Raw genomic sequence first — 15,669 nt, 5'->3', positions numbered from 1 at the left:
AACAGTAGGAAATTAAATACAAACACCCCCACCTCAGTATTTAGGAAGAGCACTAGTTTGTCACCAGAAGACATCAGGGTCACTGGGGTTGTGATCATGTTGGGTCCAGAGCGTCGGTCGGGTCCTTCCTGCCCCATTGAATGTGTCCGGGTTGTGAAATCCCTTCAAGGACACTTTAGGTGGTTCAATCATTCATCACAAATGCTGCGAGTGAATCTTTATGAGCCTTAACCGCAGCAACAATGACTAGAGGTCGGGCAAATGTTTAGCCTTTAGCCCCCTATTAGAGTCGCAGGTATTTCTTCCAGCCGTTTGCCAAGTTAGCAACCAAATCTCTGCCCCCAAACCAAGCATGATTTGGCTGCTCTGACTGGATTCTTTTTGGGATCATGTTATGTTCTTTAACATTTCACAGGTCGGTTAAAAGGAAGTAACATAATTCGCTTCTTTGTTATCTGTATATTTAACGGTGAAGTTTGATCTTGGACAAAGAATCAAAGTGACAGATTCCATCTCGTTATCTTTGCTGAACTGTTATTAACAGTAGACACAGTTTTAACACACTTTTATGTCACTTTTATGGAGAGTATAAGCTAACTAAAGCGGTTAGCATTTACCAAAGACCTTTTTTCCTCTGACTTGCAAATGTAAAATAAGTTTGCTATATATGTTACAGTAAACTATCTTCGTATTAAAGGAAGTGTTGCAGCTAAATGTGGTTATTATGAGAATTTTTTCAACCGGATTTATTTTTCAACGGCTCAGTTCTGCCTCCTCCTTCTTTTCCTCGCTGCTCTGTTATTCAGGCTGTCATTCAGCCCCAGGCCATCAGTCACTGGTAGAACTGGACTTTCACCTTTCCTGGATCCCCCCCCCCCCCCCCCCAGCACATCTCTCTGTTTTACTATCTCACCTTTTCTCTGCTCATCTTTGTTTGTACTATAAACTCTGCGCACAGACTTAACACACACTTGGCCGCCTCGACTAAAGGACGTGTAGCGGACACTTCTGATGTACTTTTACTTTATTTGGGAAGTGTTAGACTGAAAGTGCCGGCTCAGGCTAAAGTTCTTTCTTGCAACATGGTTAGTGCTACATGCTACGTGAATGATTGGTGACTGCTTTGCTAAAAGCTAAAATGGTCAGGAGTAGTGCTCAGCTGATACATTCTGTTGCATTCAGTGAAGTGTTTATGCTGGGATAGACTCCTCAGTAGGACACTGTTGTACCATTCAATAGTCCGATACCTCTGTTACAGTTTGACCTGCAGCTAACAGAGGTCAAGAGAGTGAATAAGTGAAAGACAGGAGGGAGGAGGCAGCAAGTAAAAAAAAAGACAAGTTGAGTCAGCTTAAAGCCCTCCCCTTCCTGAACACTCCTCCCCAAACCAGTATCTCCCTAAAGCCCCCACCCTTCACCTTTTGGGTTGCTAATTCTCCCCTATCTAGTTGAAACCCCTTCCTCCCCACCACCCCTACCCCATGACTCCACCTATCTGAGCAGGTGGCTATAAAGGTATGTTAATGCCCAGCAACTTGTCTTCTCTGTTCGGGGGAGTGTGAACAACTGGGCTGAGGAGAGCAGGCGAGCGAGCGAGCGAGCGAGCAAGAGAGAGAGAGAGAGAGAGAGAGAGAGGCGGGGTAGGAAAGCTGTAATTTAAAAAAGACAATTGGATTGAGTGTTCTCAGACCTACGCTGCAACCATGGGGCTGGGAGTAAGTACACAGCAACTTTGTCACATGGTTTGGCTTCATTTCTGAGAGTTTTTAGGTTAAGGCCAAAGCTAGAGTGGATTTCTAACTCCCACCAACTTTTAGTCACAAGATTTTGCTAAAGGTTGCTAGTTGTGGCTTTTATGGTTGTACCTTCTGTGTTTTTAGCTTTTTAAAAGCCGGAGCTGGCTCCTCGTCCCGCTAACAATGTTGAGAATGTTTGAAATGGAATCTTCTGTTTGGCCCCATGCACCAGAGGGGGGAAGTTTGGAGCGACGCTGCCACATGTGCTCCCTCGGAAGCTCACTTTTTCTTCTGTTTGTTCTGCTCCCAGAGAGGAAAAGAGGAGTACAAGCTGGCGGCAACTTCAGATGGCGAAGCAAAGAAGGCCAAAAAAGGCAAGGGGCAGAAGGATATGGACGATCTGAAGAAAGAAGTTGACCTGGTGAGTAGACGGGCACCTCATCAACATGAGAAGGCTCGGCGGTGTGTCCTGATGCAGTCACGGCTGAGACAACGCTCTTCTTTGGTCACATGAGTCTGTCTACTTTCCCATTTCAATGATTGCTGCTTACGCAGCTCTCAGCCACTCGGACGTGTTATTACGGCACTGCTTAAGTCCAGATCCCGCTTATATCCCCATGTTTGCCTTCACTTTCTCTAAACTCAGACCTGGTGTTTTAGTCACCTCCCATAAACAGACATTAACTGTCCACCAACTTCCTCTCTGGGCCTCACATGTTTAGTACGTCAGCTCGTGATGCGTTGAAGAGCTCCGAAGTTGCACAACTGGAGCATCAGACAACATATCCTGTACAGAACAGCTGCAATGTTTCCGCACTGAAATCGGTCAGACTGGGAAATTTCAGCCCGCAGAGCATTTATTTAATGCGCTACGGTGGTATCTATATCGGGTTTCACGCGTGAATGTAACAGGAAGTTTACGCGCATGTCTGTGATGTGCCCTTGAGATGACTTTAAAAGACAAAGTTCCTTTGTGTTCCGCCAAGGTGGCGTCCTTCAAAAGGTCAGCAGGCTCATCTCTGAGGAGCAGCCTGCCTTTAATGAGCTAGCAAAGGTTTCCCCAAAGGCTTGAACTCAGCTCTTTGTAATTTAACAAGTGAAAGTACATTTAATCTATATGATATTCGAAGAAGGGTATCAATTCTTTCATTTAAAGACTGAATTTTAATGGACTTTCTTTAAATTCCATCCAAATGTGCCTCAGTCATGCTATATAAACTGTCACTGTAAAAGAAACAGAAACGCTACAACATTTGCATTCAAAATGGAAATTTGAACCTGTCAAATATGGAAATTATCTTACTAGTTACTACAGTAACGTTAATATTAACAGGTGTACCATTGATCCTCATTAGTTTTATGTCTTTAATTTCACTTTGTGCCACACAGGTTACAGAGTCCTGCTGGTTATTAGACAATAAAATTCCCATTTAGGTGACACATTAATGATTATTGTCTTAACAACGTCTCAAAGTCCTGCAAGGGCTGAAGGACTTCGCCACATTGTCGCTTGACTGTACAGTAACTTATCGCATCGTTACTTTTCTTTGATGTGTCTTCAAAAGCCTGAAAGGATGTTCAGTCTCTGGAAAAAATGACCTCACGTTTGTGCAAATAAATGTTCTCGAGCTAACCAACAGTTAGAAAAATGATAGCGTGTTAATGATTATGGCCATCAAACTCACACCATCGTCGTATTAACGGAGGCACCAAAGTCCAGCCAAAGACAATGAATCCGTTCCCATAGAAACTTAAAGCCATCGGTGATTTCAATCAAAATGTGACAAAGTCCAGCAGGAAGCACTAAACGTAGAGTCTCAGGGGGGAGGGGGGGGGCACATTTTCTCTGACATCTATACAAGCAACGATAGGTTAAGACACGTGATTGCACCATAGAGGGTTTTAATAAGGCTGTTGGTGAATAAAAGTGAAAGATGATTGAAGGCTCATAAGCCAATCATAAAATTGCCAAACCAACCCAGGATATGGCAATTTAAGGATTTCTGAGCATTTATATACTGAACTGATGTCCATCTGGTTCCATTGGGGGAAGGTGTTTAGCTACATTTGATCCTATCAACAGAAATATCAACTGAAATATCTACCTGGTGCTACATTAGATAGCAGCACAGCGTGGCTCGCACGATGGCTTCAAAGGAAGAAGATTGTGATTTGATCCCCAGATACGAGACCTTTCTGTGTTGAGTTAGAATGTTCTCCCCGTGTCTTTGTGGGTTTGCTTTGGGGGCTCCGGTTTCCCCCACCATCAAAAGCATGCAGGTCAGATTAATGAAGAGTGCTGGCATGGCCTGAGCTGCATGGGCTCAGAGCGACCCTCCATGTGGCCCCCAGAATCACATTGTGTGTCCTTGAGAGCAAAAGTAACGTTTGTTAGTGAAAAAGTGAGGGGTTTCTCCTCTGCCAAGGTGTTTTACTCCCTGATGTGACCAGATGAGGGCTGGTGGCAGCTCAGTCTGTTTGGAAGTGGGCTGAGAAGTGAAGGGTTCTCAGTTCGAGCCCCAGGGCAAAACATGGAAGGTGGTCGTGTCGGGCCTTGTGATGAACGGGCAGCTCATTCAGGGGTGGACCCTGCCTTCGCCCATTGTGCGCCCTCCCTGTGACCCCTGAAAGTGATAAAGTAGTGAAGATAAGATGAGGTTAGATGAGTGACAGGATGAAGGCTCAACCGTTAAGCTCCACACCTTAAATACAAGCAGCACTTAATCTTGACATTTGACCATTAACTCCCAAATTTAGACCTATTTACTCTAAACACACTATGTCAGGGAACATCTAGTCTCAAATGGGTTGCAACTGGAGTATCTATGGCACCCCTCTCTGGTGGGAGAGGTTTGTGTTTGGAAGCCTCACGAGGCTAATTTGTCCTGCTGTTAGCAGATGTTTATTTTCAGTAATCATTGATTTCACATTTTTGCAAACACAGTCAACCTTGTGTTTTTCTCAGCTTTGGGTTTATGCGTTTTCTGGAAATGAGGGGGAAAGTTAGACGCACGTCACTCACAGAAGTGGAAAATCTGAGGTCTCAGAGTACCGACGACTCGACACCAGTGTGGGCATATTTGTTTAACTTTCCTGGGCTTTGTAGTTTCACAGCATGCTAAAAACCTGAATGGTGGGAGTCAGAATAGTATTTCAGGTCATCCAAATTACAGTCTAGGAATATCTGCTCATTCACTTGCTGTCGTTGTTTTTTGAGGCAGCGCAGCCACGTGGCTATTTTAGATACACACTCAGTGAAATCAGGGATATTTTGGAACATTTTGATGGCGCCCGTCTGAATAAATGAGCACTACTGTTGATAGTCTCCAGCACCGGAGCGACACTTTTGGCTTCCAACGTGAGTGTATCAGTAGGGCGACACTGATTCAGGCCCCAACAGACTGTTTGCTCACAGCAAACCAAATATTTGGAGGCTGGATCCAGTGTTTTTCGGTCCCAAATGCATGGCTGCTGACCCACGTGCTAGCTGCTTCCAGATGAGTCTGGCGGCATGCCTCCATCATTCTACTCTGGGTCCCAACACCTGCTCTGAGGCGTTCAATTCAATTGATCTCATTAATTTCTCAACCTTTGTAGGAGATAACATCTGCCGCTTTAACAGTCCCCCTCTCTCTTCTTTTTTCACAGGATGACCACAAGTTAACTCTGGAAGAACTTCACAGAAAATATGGAACAGATCTGACCAGGGTGAGTGTGTTTGTACTGGTGCATGTCTCTGAGCAACACCCTGTGGTTGTTTTACTGGTTGCTATTATCAGCCACCGTCATCAGAGGCAACTGTTGTGTAATTTGATTATTAATTATCTAGTAATTCTCATGCAATTAGTGTCTGGCTGAGCAGGATTTGTCTTTGTGAATGATATTATGCTGGAAAAGCAAGAAAATAATTAATTAATATGGAAAAGTATCCTAGATGGAAGATTAAGAGCAACCAGACGATACAGAGAGCTAAACTATTTTAGTAAAAGGTCGTGGACGGATAAATTGTCATTATCTAACCAGTCCTTTGGCCACGCTGGCCACATGTCCATTGGGAGGCTCATCTTTGTATGTTTCATTAGTTTGGATCAGTCATTCCAGATCAGTTTGCTGCTGTCACTGAAAGGTCAATGAGCTGGACAACTGCAATAGAGACAGGGTGAACAGTATCAACACAACACAAACAGAAGAGGAAAAAAGAACTGAAACCAAGTGCAAAAATGGCACCAAAATGACTCAAACGACAGCAGTTCAGTCAGTTTTAAGGAACAGATGCAGTATAAAAATGAACTAGTAGCATTAAATGGATAACTGAGTCAGTTAGCATCATGCTGGCTATTATTAGCCTGCCATGACGAGACGTGAGTATTCTCTGGAAACATGTGAACTCTGTTGACTGCCCTTTAGAACTCAAGTCAATACTCAATAGTAATTGTTGTCTTCATTCCCAAATTTCCCACTTGAGAGAGAAAACATTATTTATTTTGGGGGAAAGCTCCTGTCTAAAAGAAAGTCATCGGCCTGGGGAAATTGTGGTCTAGAATTTGGCCCAGATCACCTGACTGAATTTACCTAGCTGGGGTGATCGATTCACAAACAACAGGTCCATGGGCTAATTTGGGCCAGGCAGAAATCTAGTGCTTTTATGTCAGAGGAAATAAAAATCAACCTGGCTGAAGCTCAGCCATCCAGGTACAGTCCTGTCTCATGAGGTTCACCTCTTTCTGAAACCATCCACATGAAAAGAAACAGTCACTACCTTGTTTCCTGCAGATGTGGTTTCAAGAATCTGGTAACAGTACTTGTGGAAAAAAAAACAACAGGACTACGGGAAACTTGCTCCTATATGACCTATGTTGTGCGTCCACCATTGAAGGAACAAAAGGACTTCCTTTGTTTATACTGACATCACGCAAGATGTTCATAACTCTAAGGTTCTGTTTCCTGTCAATTGTAATTATTGTGTCTCTGTTCAGGGTCTTTCAAACTCCAGAGCCAAAGAAATCCTTGCCCGAGATGGCCCAAACGCCCTCACTCCTCCTCCCACAACCCCCGAATGGATTAAGTTCTGCAGACAGGTAAGACTCGCTCACAAGCTCAGCAAATCCTAGCTGTAATTTTCATTTTGCTCATTAACGTTGCGACCCGTTGAACTGGTCTTGAAGCTGGAACACTGTTTATTTCTTGTGCTCAGCTGTTTGGCGGTTTCTCCATGCTGCTGTGGATCGGCGCAGTCCTCTGCTTCCTCGCTTACGGTATCCAGGCTGCCTATGAATCCGAACCAGCCAACGATAACGTGAGACCCTTTTGGTGGTTTCTGGTGGATTGTAAGCATCTCTGACAGGGTTGCACAGTAGGGGCCAAGTAACAGGTCTGTTTCCGTTGTTGTAGTTGTACCTGGGCGTTGTGCTCTCTGCTGTCGTCATCATCACTGGTTGCTTCTCCTACTACCAAGAGGCCAAGAGCTCAAAGATCATGGAGTCCTTCAAGAACCTGGTCCCCCAGGTACCTGTGCCACAGATTTCACCACAGCAGGGGTTTCACCTCAGGAACAAACCGTGTTCTTTTTAGTTCGGACACAAAAATGCCACCTGGTGGCTGAATCTGAAAAGGATGTAAATGCCATGAGAGTCATCAAAGATCTACAGTTGCAGTGCACAAAGCTACAGTAGCGCTGATTCCATAAATGTTTCATTTTGTGTATAAATAAATGATTTATACACAACTTAAGACAAATTTAGTTTCAGTTTACATTGTAATTAAAGTTAGACTGCTGAAGGTAGATCACCGCTTTCGTGTCAAAACATTGCATTACCAGTGGCTAAACATCACAGGTTTTAGGAGAATATCATGTCAAATGTAAAGAACAAAAAAATGGAGCGTGTTGTGCAAAGTTAACAGCAGTGCGACGTTATCAGCCCGACTATGCTGCTGACTGGCTGTTAATCATCGACTTCATTGATACTGAGAATGATAGAGCAATGTCTGCGCTTAACCCAGCAAGCCCTGGTCATCCGCGAAGGCGAGAAGAAGAGCATTAACGCTGAAGAAGTGGTCGTCGGAGATTTGGTGGAGGTGAAAGGTGGAGACAGGATCCCTGCTGACCTGAGAATCGTCTCAGCTCATGGCTGCAAGGTGGCGTAACTTTGTTGTCAACAAAGAAATAGCTTTCCAGAAAATCATAAATAAACGTATTAAATAACCATTGTTTATTCATTGTTTTGGGGGTGTTAGTTGGTGAAGGTCTTGGTTATAACTCATTTAAATCTTGCCTTATTTTTTTCTTCCAGGTGGACAACTCCTCTCTCACTGGTGAATCTGAGCCACAGACTCGTACTCCAGACTTCTCCAATGACAACCCTCTGGAAACCAGGAACATCGCTTTCTTCTCCACCAACTGCGTTGAAGGTAAAAAGCTTACAAATATTAGCTAGTGTGGAAATAAATGAGCTCAGGAAGCTATAGCTAAAGAAAAGCAAGAGTTTCCCCGCTCTTACCACTCAAAACACCCACCAGGCACTGCAAGAGGAATCGTCATCAACACCGGAGACCGTACCGTCATGGGCCGTATCGCCACACTTGCCTCCAGCCTAGAAGGTGGCAAAACTCCCATCGCCATTGAAATCGAGCACTTTATCCACATCATCACCGGTGTGGCCGTCTTTCTGGGTGTTACCTTCTTCATCCTTTCCCTCATTCTTGGGTATGGGTGGCTGGAGGCCGTCATCTTCCTCATCGGTATCATTGTTGCTAACGTGCCTGAAGGTCTCTTAGCTACAGTCACTGTGAGTCTTGGTCACCAATTGTGGTTTTTTTGGCTTTACTTCACATGGGATGCTGTTTCAAGACCAGGTTTCTGTCTCTAGGTGTGTCTGACCCTGACTGCGAAGCGTATGGCCAAGAAGAACTGTTTGGTGAAGAACCTGGAAGCTGTGGAGACCCTGGGATCCACCTCCACCATCTGCTCAGACAAGACCGGCACCCTGACCCAGAACAGGATGACCGTGGCCCACATGTGGTTCGACAACCAGATCCACGAAGCCGACACCACAGAGAACCAGAGCGGAACCTCTTTTGACAAGACCTCCGCCTCCTGGACCGCCCTGGCCAGGATCGCCGGCCTCTGCAACCGAGCCGTCTTCCTAGCAGAGCAGGGCAATCTTCCTATTCTGAAGGTGAAAATGCGATACCCTCCTCTCATTACAAAAGGTTTTGCTTGAGTTCGTCTATTCTAACCGCCTACAGTGAGTTTGAATAATTTACTGGTGTTTGAGGAAAACAATCACACCGGCTTGGATTAAACTGACTGTATGAACATGTGGATTGATCTTGTTTCAACAAGAGGCCCCATATGAGTATTAAATGAGCTGTGTTTTTCTTAACACCCCCTGATTACTGGCAATGCTGAAATCAACAGAGAGATGTTGCCGGTGATGCCTCAGAAGCAGCTCTGCTGAAATGTATCGAGCTGTGCTGCGGCTCAGTCAAGGAGCTGAGAGAGAAATACAACAAAGTAGCTGAGATCCCCTTCAACTCCACCAACAAGTACCAGGTCAGTACCGAAATGCCATATATAAAACGAGGACTCACCTGCTGCTTCAAATACCCCCAGCGGATGAAATAGGTCATGACCAAAATCATTTCCTCCCAATAGCTTTCCATCCACAAGAACTCAACTCCCGGTGAGACAAAACACCTGCTGGTGATGAAAGGAGCCCCAGAGAGGATCCTGGACAGGTGCTCCACCATCATGATGCAGGGCAAAGAGCAGCCTCTGGACGATGAGATGAAGGATGCTTTCCAGAATGCTTACGTGGAACTCGGAGGTCTTGGAGAAAGAGTCTTGGGTACAACATTGCTCCATTTTTTACAGCACTCTACTGAAGAAAAAATACAGGATTACTAATGTCTTTATGGTTCCATCAGGTTTTTGCCATTTCAACCTGCCTGATGACCAGTTCCCAGAAGGCTTTTCCTTTGACACTGATGAGGTGAACTTCCCCACCGAGAAGTTGTGCTTCGTTGGCCTCATGTCCATGATTGACCCCCCTCGTGCTGCTGTGCCCGATGCTGTTGGAAAATGCAGGAGCGCTGGAATCAAGGTTAGCGCGAGAAAGAGAAGCTCAACTCTGCATAGCATTAAAATCTTTCATTCAATTGTCATTGGCTAACATTCCTGCATGTTCAATACTTGTAGGTCATCATGGTTACGGGTGACCATCCCATCACAGCTAAAGCTATTGCTAAGGGTGTGGGTATCATCTCTGAAGGCAATGAAACTGTTGAAGACATAGCTGCACGCCTGAATGTACCCATCTCAGAGGTCAACCCAAGGTCAGTACTGTAAAAAGATCTGAGTTTTAGGAAGATACCTTAACATTAGCAGACTCTAACATAACATTTCTTTCTGCTCGTCCAAATGGAGCTAAATTAAATCAGTGCTCCAGATTGTGCTCAGCCAAAAAGTCTTTCTTGTTTATGACCAACCAATAAATCTTTGCCAGTCTCCGAGTTGCTGACAGCACACTTTACTCGGCAGAAAACTTTGAAAAAACATCGCAGACCTGCACTATCTGACTGATCAAATGAACCATGGCATCTTTAATAAATCTAGTTTGCTGACAATACCACGTTATTTATGTTTGCATCCTATTGTTAGATTATCCTTTCCTGTTATTAGCTTAAACCATCAGATCTCGTGGTTTGACTGTCCTAATGCTGCTGCTGTGTGGATTTATTGTCCAGGGATGCCAAGGCCTGCGTCGTGCACGGCGGTGAGCTAAAAGACATGACCGCCGAACAGCTGGACGAGTTGCTGAGCCATCACACTGAAATTGTCTTTGCCAGAACCTCCCCACAGCAGAAGCTGATCATTGTGGAAGGCTGCCAGAGACAGGTGAGTCTCCAGCTGGGCTTGAGATTGCCTTCTTTTTTTAGCGACATCCTGACTTTTCTTTGTCTGCCAACCCAGGGCGCCATTGTGGCCGTGACAGGTGACGGCGTGAACGACTCTCCTGCTCTAAAGAAGGCCGACATCGGTGTTGCCATGGGTATCGCTGGCTCAGACGTCTCCAAGCAGGCCGCTGACATGATCCTGCTGGACGACAACTTTGCCTCCATTGTTACAGGAGTGGAAGAAGGTAAGTGTGTCCTTTAAAAGCAACCATTTTTATTCACCGCAGGGAAGAACATGCTAAAGGAGTAACTTACTCTCATCAGGCCGTCTGATCTTTGACAACCTGAAGAAGTCCATCGCTTACACCCTGACCAGTAACATCCCCGAGATCTCACCCTTCCTCCTCTTCATCTGTGCCAACATTCCCCTGCCCCTGGGAACCGTCACCATCCTCTGTATCGACCTGGGAACCGACATGGTGAGCCCTTTTTTTTAATGACAGGAAATCTTCACAGAAACAACACTAGGATTGGATCATGGATCTTTCCTGTTCACCTGCAGGTTCCTGCCATCTCCCTGGCTTACGAAGCTGCTGAGAGTGACATCATGAAGAGACAGCCCCGAAACCCCAAAACAGACAAACTGGTGAACGAGCGGCTCATCAGCATTGCTTACGGACAGATCGGTGAGATTTTGCTTTATGGGAGTGGTTAAAACGCAGGTTGATGTTCAACTCAACCTCAAATTGAATGAATGTTGTTGGTTTTTAGGCATGATGCAGGCCACTGCTGGATTCTTCACATACTTTGTGATCCTGGCTGAAAATGGCTTCCTCCCTTATGATCTGTTGGGAATAAGAATGATGTGGGATGACAAATACGTTAATGATCTTGAAGACAGCTATGGACAACAATGGGTCAGTGCTGCCGCTCTTTTAAATGGAGAGGATCGTGGTGGAGACAGAAAATACAAAACAAAACAAAGGAGGCCCATGAAAAATGTCCTCCTCTCATCCTCTTTCCAAAATCTTATAACAGACGTACCAGCAGAGGAAGATCGTGGAGTTCACCTGCCACACCGCCTTCTTTGCCAGCATTGTGATCGTGCAGTGGGCCGATCTCATCATCTGCAAGACCAGGAGGAACTCCATCATTCAGCAGGGAATGAAGTGCGTACATGTGTGCTTTGGAATTAATATTCACATGGGAGGAAAATTGTAGTAACTTTGGTCCGTTCCTTCTTCCTCAGGAACCGAATCCTCATCTTTGGTCTGTTTGAGGAGACCGCTCTGGCTGCCTTCCTCTCTTACTGTCCGGGCATGGATGTTGCCCTAAGAATGTACCCTCTCAAGTGAGTAACTGCCCTCCTGGCCACCAACTCATCTTTCTCGACAGTTGGTACCTTCTGCCATCCTTTTTGTTATTTGTTCCTCCTTTTAACTAATTAGCTAGATTCTCAGAAAACCTTATTTAGTTAAAAGAAAATCAAAGACCTATTCAACAAAGCCAGAGATTGGCGGTAGTGTTTATGGGAAATGATTGGATGTAGTGCCCTTTAAATGGGAGCGTTGGGGGTGTGACTCCTTTATGAACAAATATGAGCAAATATGATCTAAAAACATTTGTTGTTACAGTAAAATAAAATTCCAAAACAGATTTTATAATTCCACCTGAACACCGTTTTAGGTCTTAAAAATAGAACATGTGATGGAGGACATCTGGTTATCCTCAGCAAACACAATAAGTAGAATAAGTAGCTCCTTTGTCTTGTCTGGAATTCCAGTGTTTTCCCCAACTTCCTGACATTTTTGGCACATCCCGCTTTGTGATAAATCTTTTTGTTCATCCCATTTCTAGGCCAACTTGGTGGTTCTGTGCGTTCCCCTACTCCCTCCTCATCTTCCTGTATGATGAAGCCAGAAGATATATCCTCAGACGCAACCCAGGCGGTAAGATTGCCGAGTCTGCTTTTTTTGGCTTGTGGATTAAACATCACTTTATCTGCTCAGTGTTCTCGAGATGCAGCCTGACAGCAGCACCGGAGGACTCTTTTGAATTTTAAATATTCGGGTTTTTTTCAATTGGTTTCTAGTAGTAGCCCTCTGGTGGAGGTTTGAATTAACGTGATCAGCCCTTTTTCCTTCAAGCTCACTCAAACCAAACTGAAACCAAAAGTTGTTGATTTCCATGTTGCGAAACAACTGGAACTCTATGAAGAACCATTAAGATTTTGTAGCCTCTAGTGGTGGGAACAGTGATTACAAGATATGAAGACTCAACCCCTTTAGCTTGTCAGAGCTAAGACATTTCCACAAGCTCATTTTTGATCATTACTTAAGAGTTTTATTTTTTTTTAAATTAATATTTTCTAGGCTGCTATAGAAATAAGAGAGAGAAGAAGTCTTAAATATGTTCTCAAAATCTATTGAAAATTGATAGTTTCATCAAATGTTTCAAAAACCTAGCCAGCCAGCCTTGGCCTCTTTTCACCCTCCTGACATGTAAAGCTAGCAGTATCTCTGCTCAGAATGAAATGGAGTCCGGAGAACAGAAGCAGTGGTGTGTAGCTGAGCTGATTTTTGTTTGTGTTGCCCCTGCCATAAATGCAGACCAGTGAACTGCGGCAGATGGCAACGCCTTGAACCCTTAACGTTGCCATGCCTTGCTGATGCATTGTTCCACCCACCGGTATACTGCCCTGGCATAGATGAATCTGTGTGTGTTTTATGTGTAAGGGTGGGTGTGTGTGGGTCTGCTGCAGCTGAGCCCTCACGGCACAGATCAGTGAACATCATATTGTCCATCCACAGTGAATAATATTTCAGAATCTGCCTTTTGCTAGTTTCAAGCAACCTCTAGCACTGTGTTAACCGTTGCCCTTGAGCATTATAGCTGCGTTCAGATCGGTACGGTCCACGTTGTTTATCTATTTGCTTGTTCAAGCATTGGGAACATTAACAAAATACGATTTTGGTTTGAGAACTAGGCATATTTTTGCTGTTTCTGTAGCATCATCTGTTTTACTACCCATGTAAACACCTGGCTTACACATTGTGTACTGGACTGAATTTCCCTGTGAATCCACAAATATCTTATCTTTATCCTTGTTTGATAAGACATGAGACTTGATGGTCAGCGACCACAAAAGAAATTCACACTGTCTTCTTTGATTTTTAGGTTGGGTGGAACAAGAAACGTACTACTGAGTCCACACGACAATCGCAGAGAGCCAAGTTTGGTCACTATTTAATGCCATGTTACATGTATTCCGGATATGTTAGTAAGGCCCAGAAAAAAAATAAACCAAAGCATGGATAAATTAAACATTTCTTAATGTGTTTGTCTTTCACAATAAAACATGTCCGTATCACTGTATGACATGGCTGCTGTGTCTTTACCTTTTCAGTTCACTAATATCACAAAAATTCCACCTTGAAGCTATGAGCGAGTGTGTGTGTGTGTGTGTGTGTGTGTGTGGCCATTATCTCGAGGGCCAGTTTGACACAGATGTTTGCGCTGAATTGCCCTGTTGGTCTCAAATGCAAAGAGGTCCTTGGTTAAAATAAACTCTCATGCTGCTGCTTCTGTGTTTACCTTGCTCATTATGAACGCCATGGTCCCCCCTTAAACCTGTGCGTGTGTATGTGTGTGTGTGTGTGTGTGTGTCCAACTTGAGTTGCTTCTGCTTCACACACTTGTACAATCACCCTCTGTTCCCTTCCCTAAATGGTAGGTTATCGCTAGCCTAAATGGTGCCTGATGTTTGCACTCATCATCTCAATCGTTTGTTTCTTTTCCTCTCCAGCTTCTCCGCTCCTTCCTCCTGCAGCAAAGGTCTTTCAGAGCCAGCAAGGCTCTGCAGACAAAGGATGGAGAGATGTGGAGAAACTGGGAAGAGAAAGATGCTGGGAATGGGGGTGGGGGGCACATAGCGGTAAAGTTGCAGAGGGAACAAAAAGCAGACAGCACTATTAACATGCCTCCATCCTCCATTCGCAAGCAGGGCCCCTCAATGTGCCTGTTGCTATGGCAACTCATTGAGAGTGCTCTCTCTCTCTTTCTCTCTCTCTGTGTGTCCAACATCTAAATAAAATCTTGGCTATTTTTAGATCGACATGTGAGCTACACTGATTGCACGGAAGTGAGCCCAATCATCAAAACAAAAACACAGCTCATGGCGAACATGAGCGTGGACATCTGCACATGCCTGCAACCTGATTTTTATCGGTTTTACTTCACATTTTTCAATTCTATTTTCATGAAAAAGGGCAGGTTTTTGCCTGTGCACGGGGGGGGGGGGGGGGGGCGCGTCAGTGATGTGTTCTACCGCGAAATTTCTGTCTGATCCCTCGTCAGGGTTATCTTGCCCCTTTGTGCAGAGTGCTCTTCAGGATAACAGTCATGGCTCAAGCTGCACCTTGAACTTGAAGGATTCTCTTTTCCCGCCCTTTGGATAAAATATGAACAGAATATGAATCCAGTAAAGGTTCCGTGGCTGAAATTCACAAGTAGCGAGTGTGTTTTCAGGCTCAGATCCAGGGATGAAAGCCTAAATCTCTCGCTTGTGTTGTGGGATAAAAGGGCTTAAAAGCTCCTGGAGCAGATGCAAATAGCCGCGATGGGGGCTCCTGCAGAGGTACATTGTAGCTCGCCTTGGAAGACAACATCCCATGAAGACTGAAGTGCTGAACATTAGAGGAGGCTGTAAGTGGCAGCAGAAACACTTTCAGGGGAAGCAAGAACAGGCTGTGGAATTTAATGGCTTCATGTTTTGCCTCATAGATGCTTTCATCTGAATTTAGAAACAAGTAGATGAAAGAGTTTTGTCAGAACAGCAGGGGAAACAGGTGCAGATGAATCACAAGCATTTAAAAAAAAAAATCAACAAATGAGTGTTGTTACAGGTGGAGGAGGTGGATTGGAGCAATGTTTTGCAGTTATTATTTTAGAATTTTACCCAAAGAAAATTGAAATAAAGTAAGAATTGTGAACTGTCCAGACATTTTTAAACAAAGCTGCTGATTTCCACCACTGCAAA

General features: G+C 44.5%; 1 protein-coding gene across 1 annotated transcript; it reads left to right on the top strand.

Moving 5' to 3' along the window:
• The first annotated feature begins 1,477 nt into the window (after positions 1–1,477).
• LOC130522929 (sodium/potassium-transporting ATPase subunit alpha-1) lies at positions 1,478–14,006 on the top strand. Its single transcript, XM_057027818.1, has 23 exons — positions 1,478–1,715; positions 2,047–2,157; positions 5,385–5,444; positions 6,713–6,814; positions 6,931–7,032; positions 7,128–7,241; positions 7,737–7,871; positions 8,027–8,144; positions 8,253–8,521; positions 8,603–8,911; positions 9,154–9,288; positions 9,391–9,583; positions 9,663–9,838; positions 9,934–10,070; positions 10,482–10,632; positions 10,708–10,876; positions 10,956–11,110; positions 11,194–11,317; positions 11,403–11,548; positions 11,670–11,800; positions 11,881–11,982; positions 12,489–12,580; positions 13,809–14,006. The coding sequence occupies exons 1-23, from the start codon at positions 1,704–1,706 to the stop codon at positions 13,835–13,837; spliced, it is 3,072 nt and encodes a 1,023-aa protein (XP_056883798.1). The 5' UTR covers positions 1,478–1,703; the 3' UTR covers positions 13,838–14,006.
• The last annotated feature ends 1,663 nt before the right edge of the window (positions 14,007–15,669 follow it).

This window comes from Takifugu flavidus, chromosome 3 (assembly GCF_003711565.1).
Source record: "Takifugu flavidus isolate HTHZ2018 chromosome 3, ASM371156v2, whole genome shotgun sequence".
Lineage (NCBI taxonomy): Eukaryota > Metazoa > Chordata > Actinopteri > Tetraodontiformes > Tetraodontidae > Takifugu > Takifugu flavidus.
This window is presented reverse-complemented; position numbering and strand designations above follow the sequence as displayed.